This window comes from Esox lucius, chromosome 2 (genome assembly GCF_011004845.1).
Source record: "Esox lucius isolate fEsoLuc1 chromosome 2, fEsoLuc1.pri, whole genome shotgun sequence".
Lineage (NCBI taxonomy): Eukaryota > Metazoa > Chordata > Actinopteri > Esociformes > Esocidae > Esox > Esox lucius.
Window position 1 is genome coordinate 6959988 of NC_047570.1, and position 23330 is coordinate 6983317.

Below are 23330 nucleotides of genomic sequence, written 5' to 3' on the forward strand. Positions count from 1 at the left end.
AACAAAGTAAAAATTTAAGTTCAGATAAAAAAAAACGGCACAAAATTAAACCCAATTAATATAACAAATAGTCAGACTGAAAAAATTACCACATGTCCATCCTGTCAATGTTAATTATTACAGATGGTTAAAAAAACGCACTCATTGAAGCATTACCTAGGTAGTAACTTTCATACAACTTTGCTGTACGTTCTGATGTTTATTTTTTTGTGAGATGTTGCACTTCCATGGCCTGTTAGGCTTTCAGTTGCCTGGATTCCCAAGGAAATGTGAGAAGCAGTCTACCATGTTAGTTGAGAGTTAATAGCATGTGGTTTCAGTTTTTCAGGCTCAGCCCAGTAAGAAAGGTGAAATGCACTCCCGGATATGTGGTCTGATTACACCAGCCGAGTGTGTCTGGATCTGAGACATCAAGACTCAATTGATCATACCTCCTCCCACCTCTGGTCTTGACAAACATCAGTCAGAGGATTGTCACCCATTTCAAGGACAAAATTAACCCCTTTCTCTTTATAATCTCTGCCTTTGCAAAGATCAGTTTGGCACCCTGTTTTTATTTTGTTGTTTGTGATAGGGAAAAAAATATGCTTTGTCAAATAGTGGTTAACTGTGAGACACACCAAAGCAATAGTCCAGGATGAATGTGAAATTCAGTTCACAACCTGAAAACCGCCCACAGAAAAAATAGAATCAACGTTTGTCTGCAGTGTTTATCGCTATCTCAGAAATAAAACATCATACTGCCTCGGCTGCTGTTCCCCCTCCATTGCCATTAGAGAGGTGCGGGGAGGAGCGTGAAGAAACAGACATTGGGATGGGGTGGGGGGGGGGCTTCCTGATCCTGGCCTAGGGCCCAGTCTCCCTTCCTGCTGGGCTGGAGCAATGAGCGCATATAAGACAATGCTGCACTTTGTGAGAGAGCCCATTGTTATGGAACCCTGGGGGCCAAGACTGGGGCTAGATGGACTACACAGAAGACCAGAGGAGGTGTTTGACAGAGAGAGATAGAGAAAGAAAGAGTAGGTTGATAGAAAGCTAACGTTAAAGCTGTTATACACAACTAGAATCTAGAACACTGGAAATAAAAACACATTCACACAGTGTGGACACTTCAATCAGTCCCTGGCATTCTTATTCATATCCGGATTGTTTGTCCTCGCTGCAGTGTTCAAAAAAAGAACTCACATGAACTGCTAAGGAAAAAAGGAAAAGGAAAACAAAGTCACCTAGGATTCAATCCCAGAGCGCTCTTCTAAAGGCTTCCGTTGAGTTCAAGCAGGCGCTTCCTTTGTGAAACGTCCCACCTGCTCTGGTTGGTTCTCAAGCAGGCATCGGCAGAGACGACGGTCGGCTCTTTGGGGAGGGAGTTGCGCTGAGAAACGGTGGCGAAAGTAATACCATGCTAAGAGATAGACGTAGTAGGAACCCAACAACCACACAGTACAAAGGCCGGGGGCCTGGCAGTGATAGAGTCTAGCCCTTTGACCGGCAAATAGATAATAGCTATCCCAGAGAAAGAAACAGTGAGCAAAGTAAGGGCCGTGTCTCAGACAATGATAGCATTTCTGAGTGTGTCCAGACCCCTCAGAGGCCTGCCGAAGGGGAGTAATCCATTGATCTAAACCGGATGGGCGGTCGGGATGACCCACAGAGGCGGAGGAGGCCAATGAAAGGCTTTTACCTCTGATTAACTTGCGGTCTCAACCTCCTCGGCACAATGAGATCTCCTAGCAACCCCATCGAGCGGGACACACGGCCATTCCTTTCCACTGTCAATTATGTTTGTAATGGCCCTCTTACCCCCCCCCCCGTGTTTGTGGTATAATGGAAGCGTCTCATCCCGTGTACCTGACTCAACCATGTGAATGTTTTAGGCAGACGAGTTCATCACAACTTTTGGCCAGACTGTAAACCTGCCGGCCCCCCCCCCCCCCCCCCCCCCCCCCCCCCCCCCACCTAATACCCCTACACCACCGTAGGGATGGACCACTGGTCTGATAATCAGCCTGCCCCCCCCCCCCCACGACAATTACCTATATCAGGGTAACACTATCCAGGGACAGATTGCAGGCTTTCCCAAATACAGATAAGGGTTCTGTCTTTACACCCCATCTGCTTTTGAAGTCCCCTGGTTGATGCCCCCTCCTCTGACCCACTGACATGCACCTTCTCCCTCTCCGCCAGAGTCTGTCTACCTCCGTTTGGACCTCTCCGAAGATGAAAAGAAGTCTGCTTTGGTACAGAGAAGGCTTAAGACTCGAGGCTGGGAGGTTAACAATATTTTGAAGCACCTGCTGTTTTTAAATGAGAGGATTAGCAGACTTATCCGGGTATGTTCAGAGGAATAACTCCCCGGAACGAGCTCAGCGAGACAGACAGAGAGGCCCATCAATCTATTTAAATCTAGGAGTGTAGATATTACAGAGAGAGGGGGATCATTGTATGGAACATTATTTGAATTGGATGTATTCAAACATTTCAGAGGAGAATGAAGTATCTTTTGTTCAAAGCATTTCTCCCAATGAAAAGTGTGAAGGCAATCCTGAATTACTCAGTCAAAAGCCTGTCTCTCATTCCTACCTTGGTACCTCAACTGCACACCCCCCCCCCCCCACCCCCCAAGTCTCACACAGTCATTTCACAGTGAATTGCCTTTGTCTTCAAAAACAGGAAAGTAGCACCTTTTCCAAAGCCTCCCTATCAGAACAACCATGACTTAATCAAAGCAAGGGGGGAAGAAGGCTTGAAAAGGAAAAGAACGATGTCAGAAGACCGTGTTTGGCTGAATAAACCAAACATTTGCGAGAGCTGTCTATTAGTAATGGACAGCACTTCTAACATCATCCGTGGTACCCCTCGAATTCAAAACAGATGATAAACTCCAAAACTTTGTTAGTGTGCAGTGGCTGTTCGACATGGAGGGAACAGTAATAAAAAGGCAATGGGTGAGTTACAGTTCAAAAGGGACACTGTTTACACTGTTCTCTCTCCTGTTGATACCTGACCTGCAGCAGGCCTTCTTCAGCTCTACAGGTCCTGAGGGAGGGAATAGTGAACCACTCTGCTTTTCCCAATCAGACCTCTCTCACTCCCTTCATTCTGTGCCGCAGTCTCTCTATCGCCATGGGTCCTTTCTCTATTTACTTTTCAAAGATTAATCCGAGAACCATTAATCTCAGAAAAAAAACCTGTGACCTCACAGGCAGAGAGGATAACACACACTCCCTGGTTTATGAAGAAAAAGAACACTAACACACAATATGAACAAAACAAAAAGCGTTGACAAAAAAACTAAAAAACATGTGCAAACATTCTGATATAAATAGACTACAGCCAACTCACTGGAAGGAGCACCATGAAGGGGAACGGTTGTTTTGTGATTGTGTGTGTGTTTCTGTCTAAATGCACATGTTTTCTCTTCAGCCATGTTTTGGATGAGGAGACAAAGGGAGGGTTTGGGTGTGGGTGCGGGGTTATTAAGTGGGTCAGAGGTCACACCCAGTCCTGCAGGGAGCGTTTGCAGTGGACTAGCAGTTTGGGCGCTCCCTTCCTTTGCAGCGTGTTAATGATGGCATAGATCAATCCCAGGATGCACAGCACAAGGACCAGGGGCACTGTCACCATGATGATGTTCATAGTGCGCGTCTCGCTCTCGTCGATTTTCAGCACCACGTCCACTTCGTTCGTCTCCTCCTCCCTGGCATCATTGTAGTCCACGTCGTTGGTGTGGTCCAGATCCTTGTCTTTGTCCTTGTCCCGGCCCGCGTCGGGGTTGAAGGGAGGGCGGTCCGAGTCTGGGACCTTGCGGCCGGCGTCTCCATCCGCGTCTCTGTCTGGGTCCAGGTCGACGCTGCAGCCCATGAAGTCCCTCAGAATGGACTTCGGGTAGCCCGGTTCACTCTTCATCCGGTGGTTGTCAAACTTCCAGTATTTGGATCCCTTGTAGAAGTATGTATACGCTGGGAGGGGAAGATGGGGGAGTTACAGATCCAAAATACAGAACAATGTTGTGATGATGAAATGCTTATCCAAGGCACTGAGTGAAAAAGTAAATACTGTTTGGTTTCAGGGAAAAGCAGGACACCCAAAACCTCTTATCTATTTCTTCATCCTTTTGAGATGATGTCACTTTCTTTACTCCTCAGCTCTAATTCCCCAAGCCCCCTCCCCCTGTCTCTTCTCTCCATCTCACTCTCTTTCCCTTTCTTTCCATCGCCCCGCCCTTTTCCTCCCTCTCTTCAACTCTCGTATATTCTCTCTCTCTCTCTCTCTCTCTCTCTCTCTCTCTTTCCCTCTCTTGGATTGCCTTGGCCCTGCCTTCTTGTTTCTGAGAGTGTTCATTAGTGTCATTTCTCTGGCCACCCTGCCCCACCCCCTCACCTCCGTCATCGCTGAGGAAGGCTCCCTTGGGAGAGGATGGGACCGAAGAGCCCCACACACTGATTGGTTTAGGGTAGTCCTTGTCGACCGCACGGGACTGTTCGTTAAAGCGCCAGTACCTAGACAAGATGAAGGACAGAATAACAGCACGTTAAACCACTACACAGGGCTCCATACTGCACTGGTCTCCTAAGCATGACCAGCTAGTGCAAAGGAGATTACATCACGTCCTCACGCCAGGAGATTACATAATCCGGCAAAAAACCTACTCCGGAACAATGGCAGAACAGCGGTAACTCATCTGCAGAGTGGAAAAAACGGTAATGAAATAGTCCTCGGTTACAGGGGCGAGGGTCATTCTCACCGGTCTTCTTTGAAGAAGTATGTGAAACCAGACGGCTCCCACCAGATGGCCGTTTCAATCCGGTCATAGGGGATGTCTCTGCCGTAGTCTGTCAGCTCCTGAGGGTACCCGGGTTCCAGGTTGGCCTCCCTGAACAACCAGTACTTCTCCCCTGCGGGCAGAAGGGGGGTGGGGGATCACAGATCCAGATGATGAGGGGAAACTGACATTATATATTAGGGTGGGTCGTTCAGAATAGCACGGATTGTGGGGAGCAAAGGAGAGAAAGGGATTCAGGGTTAATGAGGTTTTGCGAAGCCAGACTGTAACAGCGGAAACTGTTAACCCATCACCGACTTGTTTATGTCCTGGCTGGCACGTGCCAATAACTGCGATTAAAGGGAAGAATAGTCTTCATGCATTGCTAGGGTTTAAATTAGATTGGATTAACGGCGGGACAAATTTGAGGACATGGCAAATCTTTAATTTCTTTCTTTGTTTTGTTTCATTTCGGTATATTGATTTACAGTACTTTAGACAAAGAGGACCCATGCACATGCCCAGGGTTTTATTCTCCTGGTCCAGTTTTCATTGAAAAAGAAACCTTTGCCGTCAGCATCTGGAGACAAATGGCTGACGCAACGCTCTCATTCACATCTGGCAGATGTCGCAGGCAAACTTCTTGGTCCCTTCATTTTCTTTCCTCCTATGGCTGTCATCCAAATGTCAGAAGGGCTTGCCAATGACATCATTTGCCCTGAAGACTTACTTTAGAGAGTGCCAGCTGTCTGAAAGAACTACGGCTCATATTTCACCCCAAAAAGCGGTTTCACTATCTTTATCTGTCTTTCAATGTTTCTGGTTAACTTCCTGGAACAAAGAGATGCCAGACGGATTTATAATCAACTCTACTGAGAAATCATATTGGCTACGTTTTCCTAAAGTTATTATTATTAAATGTGTGGTTAACAGATGAGGAGGTGGGGGTAAAACCACTTTTTCTGTCAACCTAATGAGGAGAAATGTTCTAAATGAAAGTTAAAACCTAAAGTGTTTTGGGGGCCAGAGACGGTTACTAGGGCAACGGTGCAGGGAAGAAAGCCTTAGCTGTCATAGAAGGAGCCACTAAGGAGATCTCATGTCTAGCCCAATCAGGTTGTATTTCTGCTCAAAATCCTAAAGAGAACTCGGGTTCTCCCTCCTGAACTTGACATTTGTCATTGTATTTTCTGTCAAAACTGAAAGAGAAACTCTTTTATTAATTGCAGTTTGTAATACAGTGGCTTTTGAAATTATTCCAACCTCTTCACTTTCTCCACACTTTGTTGTGTTATATACTGAATTAATAATTTATAAAGAACAATGTTTGCCCTTAATCTAAATAGAATATCCCATAATTAAACTGCAAATACATTTATGAAATCTTTACCAATTCATTGACAATAAAACACTGAACTCTCATGTACATACGTATTCAGAACATTTGCTATGGCACTCCAAATAGAGCTCAGATGCATCATGTGTCCTTTGTGTAATTCTTAATGTCCCTAGAACTTGAATGGAGTCCACCTGTGGCAAATTCAATTGACATAAATTCCCCCATTTCTCTCCATAGAAATATATTCTAAAGCGTTGAAAGTTCCTAGGAGCAAAGTGGGCTCCATTATTTTTGAAATGACTAAGTAACCAAGAATGGCCTTTGTCCGGAAGGTTACCAAGAACCCGATGGCAACTCTAACTGGGCTTCAGAGTTACCCTGCAGAGATCAGAGAACTAAAAAGACAACCATCTCTGCAGCACTCCATCAATCAGACCTTTATTGTTGAGTGGCTAGATGGAAGTCTTAAATCAGAGACCATGATTCCAAGATTCTCTGGTCAGACCAAAAATTTACAATTTGGTCAGAATGCCAAGAACTACTGTACATCTGGCAAAAAGAGGTTATCGCTCATCACCTGGCTAATGCCACTCCTACACCAGAGCACAATAATGGGATTATCATGCTATCGGGGGGGGGGGGGGTTCTCAGCTGCAAGGACTGGGGGAATTGGCAAATAAAAAAATATATATATAAAAAGAAAAAAAACTGTTTGAGGTATTATAAGTAGATTAACTGGAAAAAAATACATGTAATCCATTTAATGCAGTCTACAAACCAAATGTGTGGAACAAAGGGGTTGGAATACTTTCCGAAGCCATAGTGTACTATCAGGAGTTGTTTTGGGCCCTATGCTTAAGTGACTGTGGACATGAAGGAGTCAGCATTTTCTTCATAAAGTCTTCATGTGAAATTAGCAATATTTACTCACATACTCAAGGATGATTCAACTTTTATAAGGAAAATACTAATGTGCTTTGGGGTTTCATCTCCAAGGCACACAAGCATAAAAAGATATTTCACAGAGGACTGAAACATTGTTTGTGAATCTACTTTAGAGTCAGCTGTTAAGCTTTATTAACTATGATTACAAAAGAGACATGTTGTGTTTGAATGTTGCCATTTCAACACATTTACAAACACTGTTCAAGTATTCTGATTCTGAGTATTTAACTATTTATTTACTGTTAAACTCAAGTTAAAATGACTGTTTTCTGTTTAACCCTAGTTCAAATTGCTGATTGTTTTCTGATTAACCCTAGTTCAAATTACTGATTGTTTTCTGTTTAACCCTAGTTCAAATTACTGATTGTTTTCTGTTTATCCCTAGTTCAAATTACTGATTGTTTTCTGTTTATCCCTAGTTCAAATTACTGACTGATTTTGTGAGTGTGCATTGCGCTACCATGACAAAAAGCAAATACCTTTAAAGAAGACAAATTTCCCATCATGCCTCTCGTAGGCTGCGTCAATGTCTCCGGGCAGACCCCTCCAGAAGTGACCAATGGGCATTGGGTAGTTGTCCAGAACCCTGTTTCTTCGTACCCGCCAGAACCAGCGACCCTGTCAGACGAGGGAGGAGAGTCGGTTAGTGGGCACTGCAAGCCATCTGCTCAACCTGACCTCTGACCTTCAATCCTGCCTGTCTATGACATGGTTTTCTGGAGCTCCAGACCAAGCTGGAGGCTCCTCCCCTACACGCTAGATATGGACCAGACGCAGGAGCTCAGCAGTACCATCATGCAATCAAAGCCATATGGGAGAGAGGAACAGAAAGTACCGAACATGATAGGCCATGTGCATGATATTTCCTGAACATCCACTGTCTCTCAGGGTCTATGCAGCGCATTGCCTGGAGAAGGAAGTGCTCCGAGCCTCGCTCAACATGGTGGATCGATGAACAGGATCCATTTTTTAACAACAATAGTGTACATACATATCCGTGCACACGTGCACTCTTTCTCCGTCTCTCTCTCTGCTCGTCCTCAGTAAGTCTCTATAGTCACATGGTTTGGTGGGCGTCCGAGCTTGCCCTTCACATTCCCTCCATCCCGTTGGCTCAGGCCCAGACCTTGAGATTACTCCAGACCTGTCCAATATCCAAACCAAACCCAGGAACTCAGCCAAGGGCCTCTAAATTTAAACCGCCTGTTCTGACACCCAGCCCCGCCTTCATCTCTACATCCAGTAAGCCTTCTCCATGCCCCCCCCCCACACTATCATTTCTCCACCATGGCACTCTCTGCAATGTCTAAAAGAGAGGGCAAGGTACGGTCGAAAAGGAACAGAAAAGGCCGGTGCACGTTAAGTTTCTGTTTAACAGGTGTGGGGAAACATGTTAGCTCCTTCTGTCACCTGACTTCCACACGGGCTCTGTAACAGCAAACCGTGCCCGAATGCCGTGGGGAGAAACCGTCTGCTGCCGGGCGACTGAGCTCCAAACGTGCCCGAATGCCTGCATTACATGACAAGCTAACCAGAACGAACTACGAAATAACAAGGGCAATGCGGGAAGGCTATTAATACGCTGGACTGCAGCTATGAGCATATCGCATGTCCCATTACTGTAAGAACTGGTTCAGGCTTGCTACATTTTGCACCAGGAGACTTTTTATGAGTTTCAGAAAGTACTGTTAAACTGGTCTGTTTATGTTCAGTCAGCAAAAAAATACATATGAAACAGTAAAAAAAACAGTAGAAACCACCCTCTTGGTAAAAGAAGTGGGCCTAGCCAGGAGTGTTTCTCACATACACCTCACAGACACTCCCTCGCAGAGGCAGAACGCTACGATCTGCAAGCTCATTCATTAGAAGTAAGTCAATAGCATTGGCAGTCAGCATTAGTGCTAAAAGCTAAGAGTTGCATCTTCCTGGCAGCAGCCCTTGTGTCTATGTCCTTCAAGCAGGGAGCGCAGACCTGCTAGTGTACAGAGTATCATTTAAAGCAGACCAGCCCCTGCATTCAATCTAATTGTATCTTCTGTGGACAAGGACAGGCAGGAGGAAAATATAACGTGGTACAATAACACACCCAAACAACACCACCACCCCTGTGGAGCGTCACTGGCGCAAAATGGAAAAAAGAACACCCGATATTACAAGCACTGCTCAATGTCGGAGACAGTCTGTGCCTGACGGTACCTAAAAATAGTCAGAGGGCATTATTGGGAGATTGTGAAACTACAGTACGTGTGCTTTGACTAAGGCCAGATGACAGGACAGTGGTGCACAATTGAAGGTGTTTCATATCGTCACATCCCTTCACTGTCATGCGGCTTGTAAAGTAGTTAACATGCCTTGCCTCTCCCACACACACACACACACACACACACACACCCACACACACACACACAACTGGAACCAAAGACCTATGAACTAGTCATCGTTGTATATGGCAGTTCACAAAGACAATACTCTTCATTGAGATATGTGCAAAAAACAAGAGGTGCTGATGTTGTGGGAACGTTGTCTTTTTCCTCACTACACAGGAGAGATGAACACAGTAACCGAAGCATTAAGTGATCAACGGCTGTAGGTAAACGGTCTAACGAATGGTTCAAAAGAGAGCCAAGTCCACAGGCTTGAACCGGTTCGAGCACCTGAGATCCAGCATGCTGGTCCTCTTTACTGGCCTCAATATCATAAAAGAGAATGGCTCTGGGGTTTAACAATCTGCTTAGGGCCTGACTGAAACCAGGCCCTTATCTGCCTGCCCCTAAGCCTCTCCAGATGCTCCTAACTTGAGGAGAGTGGAGGCTCTTTTCAGTGAGAGACAAACATGCTTATCACTCCCACTAGCTGCAATACCACCATCCTTTGTTCAAATGATCTACCAGGTCAGGCAGATGTCCAACATAAATTGTCCCTAGCGGCTGCACCGAGACTGAATCATCTTCTCACGCAGCGCTCAGGTGGGGGTGGAGTTTGCGAGGGGTGAGGTCCTCACCTTGAACACGAACATCTCTCCCCTGAGCATGGTGACTGTGTCGAAGTTGCCCTCGCAGATGTTGGGGCCGTAGTGGTCCGGTCGGTCAGTCGTGCGGGGCTTGTCGGGCCTCCGGGGCGGGGCATTGGGTGGGATGTTGGGGGGAGCTCTTGGGGGTGTTTTGGGGGGCGAGTTTGGAGGCGAGTTGGGGGGCGAGTTGGGGGGCGAGTTGGGGGGCGAGTTGGGGGGCGAGTTGGGGGGCGAGTTGGGGGGCTTGGGGTTTGGCTGGGCCGGCCGGCGGGGAGTGACAGTAGGGAGAGCTTGGGTGGGTGTACCGTCGGGCTGACCTGCAGAAAAAATTTAAGATAAGACCACAGTTAAAGCCATGAAAATAGAAGCCATTATAAGCTTTTCTAACTCAAAAGATCCTAAAAGGAAATCAAAGGCTCAGAGATTTGTCCTCCAACTGATCTCATAATTGGTAGCTGGTTGTGTCCTGGTTTTTACTAAGCTAGATAAGTAGAAATGTGAGTCAGGAGACTGATTTTCCACTTAAGGCTTGGTGTGGGCGAGAGGCACATAGAATGGAAACACAGACCTCAAACTACTCCAATCATGGGTCTAATCAGTGGGGTTCCCAAGACTGGAACCCCCAGTCGTACACAGTAAACAGAAAACCAAAGCTCTTATAGCCAACAGATTCTGGTCTAGCCCTATACACCAACAGATTCTGGTCTAGCCCTATACGCCAACAGATTCTGGTCTAGCCCTATACAACAACAGATTCTCATGCAGAGGGCCAACTCACCATAGATCTGTTGGATTCCTCTGAGGTCATCCTCTGGTAGTTGAAAATCGTCAGTTTCCATCCACTGGTAGAAGGGAGCCATGATGGCCATTGGGTTATTTGAGTGCTCCAAACCCAGGGCATGGCCCAGTTCGTGTACCGCAACAAGAAACAGATCATTGCCTAGAGTGAGCGAGAGAAGTGAGGGAGAGAGAGAGAGAGAGCCAAGAAGACAGAAGGATATTCATTGCCACATTCATGTTGCTGAAGAAGTACACGCACATGCTCAACTGAACCCAGAAATAGAGAGGTTCTCTTGTGTAACACCACTGAGTCCTGTGCAGTGACCTGAGCTGCGGCTAGAAGCAGGAAGTGTTAACAGAGTTATGGGGGTCACCAAGGGGGGAAGGTAGAAAACGAGCGCAAACAGAACCTTCAGGCAGCACCTCACACAACGTGTCTCCATTCATATCTGCTCTCCACGTGCAACACTGTGTGCTCATTCAGAAGCCAGTACACTTCATCAATTCATTCTACCGACATGTGACTCAAAAAGCTACTGAAAACATGACAAGGTATGAAGTCTGGTACTTAATGTTACAGCTAGTACTTAGTCGTGAGGCCTTGTGACAAAATAAAAAGCAGACATTTATTGTACATAGCTTCCAAATGGCAGCTATATTTAACGCTGCAGTATGTTTTGCAACTAGAGTTGACCCAGAATGCTGGGTCTGGGGTTGGACATGTAACTGGGGGGAAGTCAAGGAGTTTCCTTGCTCATTGTTCTCCAGAGCCAGTCAAGCAGGGACAACAGTTACGTCATTCTAATTGATGAGACTGCATGGGGATGGCTATGAGCCTGCTCTGTCAGTAGGTTCCTTGCGTAGAGAAGGATAGAGGCATCTACTGGCCCAAAATCTGCTTTAGCGTGGACATCGGCATGTAGGGCTTCCACAGTTATAATCTAGTCTAATGTGGTGCTATTGGTGGTCTGTGTAATGTATTCTCATAAGCATCAAGATGTAAACTCCTCTACCCCAATGAAAGCCTGCGGTTTGTCCCAGTAGGGCTGGTATTGAAGTATCGTCACAGCAACAAGAGAACACATCTGCGACACAGTGACCACCATGTCAACCGCCTTCCACAAAGAACATCCTGTGGACTATCGCAAAAAGAAGTGCATGGAAATGGCCTTGAATGTAATTGACCTCTTATATAGCTTTGCCTCTGAAGTAGGTTCCGAATTATGGCATGGTACTTTCCCAGTGAATGACACATTATTCCCTTGAATTGACCTTTGATCTGATCTGTGGGACATCTTTTTCTGAACTGAAGGCTGAGGGTGCTAGGTGATAGGTCTGCACTGACAAACAACAGCGTGAGGAATGAGAGGATGTCATGGCTTTACATCAGGGGAAGTTGATATGTTTTGGACTACTCCTTTTAGTCAGCTTCATGAAGCCCCCCTCTTTCAACTTCCCCTCCAACCATATTGTGACTTAACGTGCCATCAGCACATCTATGTCAATAAAAATATACTCCAACAAGGTAACCCTGACAACCATGTGGCTCTCAGACTTCAAACAACTTAGGAGCAGAGACTGCTTATCTCTCTTCCTCCTTACAAAAATGAATCCAGCAGCACGTATAAGCCCCATTAGAGCCAAATAAATAGACTTGCAGCCTCGTTTGATACCAAAGCGTAACACAGTCAAGTTTGTTTAAGCTTTGCTAACGTGCCGCAAAACACTCAGTCAACCTTTCTTTTGAGCGTTTCAGCAGATTGAAAGACTGCTACAAGACCCGTGTCGGAGAGTTTTGAAGAGATGCAGGCTACATAATGGTACAATCATGTTAACAACTGCTCTCCCACCCACTGTGGAATGACTTCAACACCCCGCTGTGGCGTTCCACATCCAGCAACACCTCTTACCACCTCGCCATGTGTAACAAACTATTTGCCATCTGCTCTTACTCACCGATTTAGGAAATGGCAACGTTCACCTCCAAAAGTCAGAAAAAACCCCACTTTCAATGCCAGGGTTTGGTTACTGAGTAAAAGGTTTAAATGGTCGGTGGGGCGGTAAAACTTTTAATAAAGTAAGATTCCACCACTCCTCAAGACCGAGTTAGAGAGCCAGTGGGAGTTTTAATACTAAATGATGTCATCCATCTAACTTTGAACTCAACAAATGTTTTGGACAAATGAGTGATGGTGGGATGCTTAAAGAAGGAGAGGGAAGGGAAAGATCCACTAATGTAAATGGTTGACAGGGGAGGCAGGGAGAGGCCAGTCAGACACTTAAGAGCTTAAGAGAATGTTACTCATCACCATCCATCACCTACCTTGCAAGTTGACATTGCCGAGAGTCCATGGCTCGTCAGAGTCAAAGTGCGTATCACCGCCCATCCCGGGACCAGGGAAGTACGCGTGGGCCAGGAACCCGCCCTCACCGTCGAAGGGTGAGCTGTCTCCGTGGAAACCCGAAGCAAAGAAGATCATGATGTCGGGCTCCTTCCGGCGGCCATATTTGATCTCCTGGTAAGGGATCTCATCGAAGGTCAGAGGGGTCACCTTCTGCCACACACCGAAGGCCCTCCGGATAGCCTCATATGAATTGTACTCCCCAATCTTCGGTGTGTAATTCTGTATACTGCAACGGAAGAACGTCTCATTTGACTAGCTGTTATGGACTGAGATGGCTGGAGTAATAGCGTCTGAAATAATTAATTTACCTGTAGGTAAGATGGCTCTTGTTCCATTTGTGACCAGTGAGAGCGTAGCGTTTCCGCCTAACGTTGATCTTGATCTCACCGCCGAACTTGTCTGGGACTCCACAGCGCGGCCTTCGCATTGCTCTGGGAGAAGGTTTTCGTGTTACACTCAAAAGTCTTGACAACAGTGATATTATAAGGTACGTTGTTGCCGATATCGGCCATTCTACAGAAGCTGATAGTTATAGAAGCTATTCCAGTACCTGCTCAGATGCTACAGGTGACCATAGAAATGTTCACGAGCATGACCATGGGTTTTATGCATACTACCCGATCTATAGGTACCCCAGTAACAGTGTCACTTGACTTCCTGTTTGGGCTTTGATATCTATACCACAGACCTGACCTGGGCTACCTCATTATCCTGTGAGTATTTCACTCCAAGGCATATTTACAACTGTCCCCTCATTCTGTACACAATAACTAGGAATGCAGATGTTGGGCAGACAAAACAGGCGCTGAAAGGGAGAGGTCCAGTTCAGAGAATTTCGATGGCGGTAAAGGGTGTATTTGGACTAACCAGGAGAAGCACGGAGACACGCCAAAACACTGGTTATGTTTGCTCAATACACAGTTTACTCCACTTCCCGTTACTCATCGCATCTCTAAACACGTTTGGGTGATCGTCAGCAGGAACTGCTAGCGAGAGTAGGAAGCACCACATACATCAACGTGCCGGGGTCCATCACGCCCGTGACCTCCAGGCCGTAGAAGCGTTGCATATCGCTGATGGCGTTGGACAGGATCTGAGCGGATCGCATAGTGGACATCTGTCTGCTGGCCTGAGGGAGGTAGCCGTACATCCGCAGCCATGACTGAAAGAGAGGGAGGGGAGAAACTTAACACCACACCGAATGTAACACTCGACAGTCAGTCCGAAGGGCGTTTCGGACGTGTAGGGGAGGCGATCATTAAAAGGAGAAACCCGACACAATCAGACCTTCGGATTTGCCCAGGCCACCTGTTAAAGGGATATTTAATAGCCCCGCAGGCTGTGCCTGCCAGGGCGTCACGCCGGATTGATCTAGAGCTGGGCACACTCGACGGGGCGGCCAGGGAACTCGATCTGATGAACCATTGTAGGAGTGAGAGATCAGAGACTCACCAGTGCCATGGAAATGGCCGCAACTCAACCCTAAGCCGGTCAGATCGGCCCGGGAGGACCTGGGCATAAGGAGATGCGGGGGTGGGCATTTCCTCTGAAGCCCACACTATAGGAGGCTATTGATCTATAATTACATAATCAGTGCTAATTACACGTCCCCCCACATGCAGTGCTGTAATAAACAGAATGAACATTACACAGTAGTTGCTGAATCCATGCCGTGCTCACTGTAACAAGTCCAGATAGAAAAGCATGGCTTGTGATTGGGAGCAGAGTTAACAGTGGGTTTACTTTATCGCAGTTTGATTACACACAGATGTGCTTGCTGCGTCATCTTGTTGACAGGATGTCTGAATGATGATAAAAAGCAGTATTAACCGGTAAGTCAAAACAGATAAGCCAATACTCTCTCTGAAAAGCGGTTTTATCTCTCAGCCTTGAATTGCTCTGCCCAGCTTCTACCTGTTAGATGATGTATGGAAGCCACATGAAGGGGATGTGAATAGTCGCATTTTTGTACAGAACGGTTTCTTTCCCCTTTTACCCTGAAAGGCAAGATTTCTTCATAGACGTTTGCAAAAAAATTAGCTTTTTCCTCTCTTAGCCGGTCCAACCAAGAAGTAATGTGGGTCAACGCTCACTTACCTGGTGACCGAAATTTGCTTTTGCGGTGGGATTGCAATGAGATCCTGCTGAAAACATTTCCTCGTCCAATAGCATCACGGCCAAACCTAGACTGTAGCGGACAGCTTCGGTGCTGCCAAAGAATGCCTGAAAACCACTGAGCCAACAGTGAACGGTCACTTTTTTGATGGAAGACCGTGGGTGTGTGCGAAACACACAGTAACTCATGAGAGTTACAGTGACCTTTGAACCCATAACACAACAGACATCTTTTGAAACTCTTACACACTTTTCTGAGCAGTGAATTAGCAAGGGAGTGATTAGAGGCACAATATCCATCGGTAACGGGACTGGGTAGAGAGGAAATGTAGAGCTATAATGGCCACTACTCTCCTAGATGACAACCAGGCCCGGGTGGCTGTTCCTGGTTGCGTGGGGATCCCTCTGGTTTCTCCTGACTCCAACCCCATGCTCACAGAAGACACAGGCCTTTGTGGTTCCCTCCCCTCCCTCCGCTATGGAGCCAGACTGAATAGCTGGCCCTGTTTCTGGGAACAGGCTGAACGTAAACCCGTTTTTCTCCAGGGCAACGGCGCTAGCCCCCAGATCCCATGCTGTTGCTGCTCCTGGAAAACGCGACTAACAAGAGAGGGCTTTAGAGAGTGTTGAACCACTGCTGTGTCTGAGTCTCTCAACGCTTTCTCTTTCCGCATACTCTCAAACTCTCTTCCCACTCGTTCTCGCTCTCTCTCTCCCTCTCTCCCTCCCCCTCTCCTTTGAAATTAACTTCCTCTGTCTTTCCTGTCACATCCTCGATACTTCTGGCTAGCTATTTTCCTTCATATATTCTAGATTATTGTCACTTTGATTCATATTAAGGCAGATTCTTTCCTTACCTTTACAATGTGTATGGGAGTAGGTGGACCTCACCTTACCATCTGGAAGTTTTGGGTTGGGTTCAAAACTGAAAACATAGCCCGACTCGTATAAGACACACCAAAACTCTTTTTTTCCTCACTCCAAAGGGCACCTGGCACTGTTTGTGTGGGTATTTATTGAAGGGCGTTGGAACAAGCGCAATGGGCTGGACCATGTTATAGAACAGTGAAAGCCCCCTTTTAAAAAGCAAAGTGCTTCAATCTGTACACTAGCCTTTTTAGCATCATCTGTGATGAATACAAAGCGAGGCTATGGTTCCAGGAGGGGAGTGGAGTTCAGGACTTCTTTTGCTCCAATCAGCCACTCTGTCAGCAACTCCTTCAATGAGTCCTTGAGCCTACCTGCCAAAACTAAAGGCCTCCCAGATCCAGCCATTCAAGAGGAATTGCTAAATGAGCTTGACTCAAAATGTGTGCGCGTGTTTATGTGTGTGTGTGTTTGCGTCCCACACAATGTCAGCCAAGACACTAACAAATGGAGAACGCTTTTATTCTCAGGACTTGGTAGGCTGCCATGTTTTGGTCTTAACCTGCAGCAGTGACCAGGAGTGCGACAGAGAGACGGCAAGAGAGAGAATGAAAACTAAGGGGAGAGACAGTGGGAGGAAATCAAAAGCACACATTTGCTTTGACATTCCAATCATATTGGGTCAGTGGTTTGGAGGGCTGGCACCTTTGTTACCTGGGGCCGCCTCTGCTCTTTGTGCTCTGTGACTGGATGAGTGAATTGTACTATACCCACACAAACAGACTCTCTGCTGCCAAGTGTCAGAACCAAAGCCAATAACTAGTTCATATTTATGACTGAGTCACGGGGGAATGGAGCTCTTAATGTATTTACTCCACTGTTCTCGTTCATTCTCTCTCTCACACACACACATAAAAGGCCAAGCATGGGCCTCTGCTTTGTCGACACAGGTTGCGATTTTGAATTAAAGCATTGTAGCATTTTACACTAACGATGTGTTGCTATAGTGTGCTGTGTTATGGATTTTGGACAGTTGTTTTGTCCACCTGAGGGACTGATGAAGTGGCTTAGCCTATACCATGCTGCTCATAGGGTCAGTACTGAACTGACACTCCTGTTGAATTGCTGTGTGACCATGACATTGTGTGATATTCTCTCCTGTGGCTGGTTAATGAATCAGGCACATTCCAACTCTGTAACAAGTGTCTCGTGAGAAAGATTGGGGAGAGAGAGAGAACAGAGGACGAAAAAAAACGTTTGTAAAAAAAAATTACTTTTCTAAGTTAAATGTTGACTGTTAATTTGTGATTCCTCTCATTTCGCTCAGTTGACATTTCCTGAGCTGCGAAAGCACTACTTTGAATTCACAGTGAATATAGAAAAAGAGGGAAGACAGAGAGAGACAGATCCGGACGGAGAGATGGTCACCGTTAGAGCTAATGGCATTTCCCGTTCTCATTACCTTTTGCCATGGCGACGAAAGCTTGCCGTGCCCATGGCGACAGGCAGCCGCAGGGGAACAGAGAAATGGGCTGGAATGTAGAGACTAAGCATGATGCATATTCCACAGAGAGGCAGGAAGAGCGTGAGGTTGGCTCTTCCAACATTAAGGGTAAAGCTGAGGAGCAAGATAGAGTTTCAGGAAGCAACAGTCAGCCTCCAGTGTTCTGCATTCTTAATAAACCCCAGCGCACCACCCCCCCCCCACCCCACCCCCGGCTGGTCTCTCTCTCCACCTTGAAACAGTCCTCTTCAGACAAGAGCTCTCATTGTTGCGCCTGGACTGTAGGCCTAAATGTCTCTCCTCTGTTTGGGTCCCGTTTAGAAAACAGCTGTCACACTTGGTCGTCACATGGAGCGCAGCTGAGCAGGCCGCCCCTTTTGCTCCCGCTCCCTCTGAATCGTTTTATCACTCAGTCTCCCACTCTGTTCACCAGACAGTATGGGAGACTTGCCTCTTCTGATAGCGGTGGGGGGGAGGGGGGGGTGCCAAAGAGCATAAGAGAGAAAGCTCAGTCAACGTAAGAGGAGCAATCCACACAGCTCAGCTGAGCTTGTGTGCATACTGTGAATTCATGCTGAGTAATCGCTTCGTATTGAACTGAATGGAGAAAGAATATCAGATTCAGGCTATTAGAGTAATGTTAAACTAAGACACACACGCACGCACGCACACACAGCTGGGAATGATCGGCCGAACACCGGCCCATACCTTAAACACACACGTTGCCAGAAAGGAGTCAACAAACAGGCGGTCCTCGTCCGTCTCCACCTCGCCCCAGTTAAAACCCCTTCAATCCCTCAGTCAACAAGTCTTTCTGACTACACTTAAAAACCCCATTACAACTTACACACCAGAATGTTAATACTCTGCCAGGATGTTGCCTGTTGGGACAAGAAAGCACCCCCGGTCTTTTTGTCTGCTTAAACAATAGCTGCCAGTTCAGCAACAACATGTGTGCATAAAAGACTCACTCCTTGTTGTGATCCTTCAGTTTGGCCAGACACAAACCCACCTAACTCAACATTGCACTAAACCAACACACACAAACCAACACACCGACTCAGGTAAGAACGCAGCGGTCCACACACCACCGACGTATTGACTAGAGCGAATTCAAATATTCACTGCCAGCGTTTCAACTGAAGGTTCATTATTGCCATAACCAATGGGTCATTTAATTTCTTTCATACATGTTTCCAGATGCTTCTCAAATGTGTATTATCTCTTCTAAATGTACAATGCCTCACAAAAGTATTCAAATCCTTGACCAATTCTGAATTGCAAATGGTACACTGAAATGTTGTTCTGTTTGATATTTTATTTTACAACACTACAACACTGACACTTAAGACTGCGCAGGGGGGTCGGACAACTCTTGTGGAGAGCAATTAAAAAATTAAAAAACACCACAGATTCTCAAAAGGGTTTCATATGATTACTTTGACTGGGCCACTATAGAACATTCACCTTTTTGTTGAGCTTATGATCATTGCCCTGCTGAAAGGTGAATTTCCTCCAAGCTTCAGTTTTTTTTAGCAGATTGAAGCAGATTTTCCTGCAGTATTTCCCTATATTCAATTTCAAGTTACCTAAAAGTTTCTGAAAATCACTTTTTAGTTTATTTCACAAAAGATGCAACACTAATAATGCCTGATAAGGGCACAATTTAAATTTAGCCCAATTAGACGGATGCAACAGGTTGCTTGAACGCATTTGGGGAAAAAAACTGTTTTTACTTTGAGTTTACGTGTTGCTCCGGGGATACTGATACTGGGGTGATTTCAGTGTAATGTGTCAACATGTTTGAAGTGTTAGCAGCTGCACAGGATACAGTGGCGACATACTGTAAATGTTGTATCAACACCTCTGTCCAAAATTGTTTGGGATTTCCGAATGCTGCCAAACTGGTGATTTAAACAAAGCTGGAGGATTCTAGTGTTGGTTTATCAATACCAAACTCACCATTTTGAAACAAGCTATTCCTTTTCTGAGTTGGGGAAAAAAATATATTTTCATTTTGCTTACGACATGCGCAAAGGCTCTTGTTTTAACAGAATTTTAATCAGATTTTTTCCAAATGCATTCAATACATAGCAAGCCATTCATTTATTTTAATGTGACAGCAATGTTTCACAATGTGACATTCATGGTTCACAGGTAGAAGCCAATAGTTTGGTATCGGTGTCCTTACTGGGTCAATTTCTTTCATATGTGAACATTGGAATCTTCCAAGAGTTATACTTACAATACTTATGCAAACAAGTTTTTTTTCATACAAATATTTCCCAACAAAACCAATTTAACCATGAAATACTATAACTGACTTTGATTAATGGTGTTATAAAATAAAATATCACATTTCAATGTAGCATTTGTAATTCAGTAATACGACAATTGATCAAGGGTCTGAATAATTTTGCAAGGCACTGTATGAATGGGAACACATTTTTATTTTCAGCAATGGAAGCAATTAGGGATAACTGCCTAGCTCAGAGATTTTAAAACAGAGCCTTGCAGGCTCAGGGATTCAATCTAGCAAGCTTTCAGTTGCTGGTCAGATGCTTTAACAAATAGGCTCTGCTGCAACCCAATTTTTATTGGTTTTAATATGTTAAAAAAGTTTCTGTCTTTTCCTAGCACTGCTTGTATTTTATTCTGAGAGCCAGGCCAGCAATGAGAGGCTGTCGACCACTGTGGCCTTACCACACACAGTCCAACACCCCAGAGACAGAGTAAGTCCCACTCTGCACTACCACAACATGGCCACACTGATCTGGTGGCAGCCGCATCATTTCCTGTTGGAACAGCGCCGGGAAAGAGCCTAGCGCTACATAAAAAACAGATCATTTGGCAGTGGTAAGTCCAGAGTGAAATCTAGGAAAATAAAATGCGGACCTCATTTGGCCTGTTTACAAATAAGTGTAGAGATATAAAGTGTGTTTTCCATCCAAGATAATGCAGGAGGCTAATCCCTAGTACTTCACTGACAATTCTGGGCATGTCTGAAAAATTTCACCACAGATCCCACAGGTGTGAGAACTATATTTACCCATGTGTTGCCAATGGATCCAGAAAGACTGGGGTGGTTCAGATATTTTTTTTTCATATTATGATTTCTAAGTGGCCTGACAGTTTCAATAGTCACAACACAACAACCAAGCTCAACTGCAGTTACCTGTGAGAAACAGTGTGCAAAACTGACCCCTTCATTAAGCCTTGACCTGACAGGAGAGGCTAAGCACTAAAATAAACAAAGCTTGGTTAAGTGGGTGCAGCTGGGACAAAGTCCACAAAAACACAGACCTGAACCATAACAAGGAAGAAAGTGTGTAATAAACAGTCGATACTGTTATGCTGGATCGAAACTGGCACTCCCGATATGGCTAGTTTGTTGTAAAGAAGAACGAGAGGGGCATTTATCTACACATTCTTGCTGACATTCTTTACTGGGGAAAATATTTATTGATAGATTCCCCATCCCACAAACAGAGTAGGAACCAACACAGCCTGCTGTTGCAGACAGAGAAGGAAACAGTGATTGCCAGCAAAATGAACATACCCCCCCTGAATAAAGCCATTTAGTTAATTCAATCAATTATGCTATGGGAACTATTTTGAGAAACCATGACAACCCAACCTGTAGGAATGTAAAATGTTGGACAAGTAATGGGGATAATGTATGTGCTTACAGAATGAGGTACAATAAAAACAGTGGATTACTATATTTGACCCAGAAATTCTCTTAGGACGGCTTCTTTCCACATATGGTGCTGACTGCAAGAGTGTGTCAGTGTGTCAGTGAATGACTGCTGTGTGTGTGTTTTGGCTATAGCAGCATAGCCTTTTCGGGGAGAAGTTCCAGCCCAGGAGGACCCTGCTGGCAACACAGACGGGATAGCGCTGTTCTCATCGTGATGTCCTCATCTGGCTCCAGCATCTTAGAATATTGGGTCATTAAGTTCAAAACGCTAAACTCTACAACTCTCTATCCAGCAAGATGAATAATGAGTGTCATTTCTAAAAGTAATCTCTTGTTTCAAGTGGAACAGCATTGGGGAGATTATATATATACACATACACACACAAAATATATTTGTGTGTGTGTGTGTGTGTGTGTGTGTGTGGGTGTGTGCGCAGGGTATACCAATGTAAAGACCTGTCTCCATTCCCAACATATACTGCGAAATTAGATGAGAACAGAGTTGCCTATTGTGTGTGACAGTCTCTATTCAAAGATGGTCATACAGCACCGTCAGCAGAAGTTGACTGGTAGCAATTCGGTGGGACATATATTCATAAGATGTGTGTGTTTTAACGAATATTATGATACAATTAGGCTATTTTGTGTGTAAACAAAACAGCATTGTTGAAAACAGGAAAGTGTGAGAACACATATTTCAGGGAAAATTAATGATCCAATTACCTCGGCATTAAAAGCGTCATCGTCTCCTCCCTGTATCCCGAAACAGGACACCCAAAGCACGAGAAGAAATGGAATTAAAGTCCGTCTCCAGAGTAACCAAATCCAGCTTTCCCATAAGGATGCCATACTCTCGACGTGCCAAAACCCAGGCGCAATTCTTCACGAGGACAAGCAAATTGATGCCTTGTCCAAGTGTCCACTGCGCCTCTGGATTCAACGTTGTGTTTCAAGATTGTTAGACTTGCTTGTATTGTTGACCTTGATCTCTCAGAAATGGTCAACTGTAAATTTGAAGAGGAACAAATTTATGGCGATGACATCAATAAGGACAATGACATCCATCAACGCCGCCAATATCGCTTCCTGAAAACAGAAGGTTTATTCGAATACAGAGGTGCTGCAGCGGTTTTAAATGTTGTCCATTTGATTGTCACACCGTTGTATCTGATCCTCTTCACAGTTCTCTGTAAGAAACGAGCACAGTCCCACAAGGGGGGCTGATCTTAGATAGTGTTGCACTAATACTGGATACGGAATTATTGCTTGCGAGTCCCAGTTTTACTCACAATTCCTCGTCAGGATGTGCAGACAAAAGCAATTTCCTAACAAGCAGCTTAATTGGAAAGTGTCCATGCACGAGAAGGGCAGCTCTGAAACCACGAACAGACTGATGCTAATAGTCACTAATTTAATTTTTAACACGCTTTAAAAATCCTCTTGAAAATGTGCTAATTAGTTCGGAGTAGACTAGCGTCGTACTACGGTGAAATAACGGGTCCACCTTTGATGACAGTAATTTGCAGACCCGACAAAGAAGTTGAAGTCTGCTGCAGCTGCCCAACACTTGCAAATCTTGCGTGTTTGTCGGGGTAACGACGCCTTTTTCGTGTGGGCGGTATCAGCGGAAGTAGCCCCCCACATCCCTCGGACACGCGCTTATACAAAGTAGTATTTTGATGCTATGTATTTACTTTTAGTTACACTTCCAACTAATCTAGTACTTCTATAGTCTGAATGAACTATGATTTCATAGTTAAAAATAACAAGCCTGAAAATTGTTGTATACAATATGGTAGCCTACTGTAAACCTAGCCCTTCCCCTTGAATGGGTAGAAGTGTAGAACACACACGTAACGTCTTGGTAGACCATTTCATGATTTGTGTCTATCTTTTGATAAAT

At 45.3% G+C, this 23330-nt stretch overlaps 1 protein-coding gene across 1 annotated transcript; it reads right to left on the minus strand.

Annotated features, from left to right (window-relative positions):
• Window positions 1–1965: 1965 nt before the first annotated feature.
• mmp15b (matrix metallopeptidase 15b) lies at window positions 1966–23254 on the minus strand. Its single transcript, XM_034297406.1, has 11 exons — window positions 22151–23254; window positions 14255–14403; window positions 13550–13672; window positions 13160–13467; window positions 10835–10996; window positions 10229–10373; window positions 10048–10156; window positions 7526–7664; window positions 4745–4895; window positions 4381–4499; window positions 1966–3959 (listed from the first exon to the last, which is right to left on the minus strand). Exons 1-11 carry the CDS (start codon window positions 22274–22276, stop codon window positions 3493–3495), a joined length of 1998 nt encoding a protein of 665 aa, XP_034153297.1. The 5' UTR covers window positions 22277–23254; the 3' UTR covers window positions 1966–3492.
• Window positions 23255–23330: the final 76 nt, after the last annotated feature.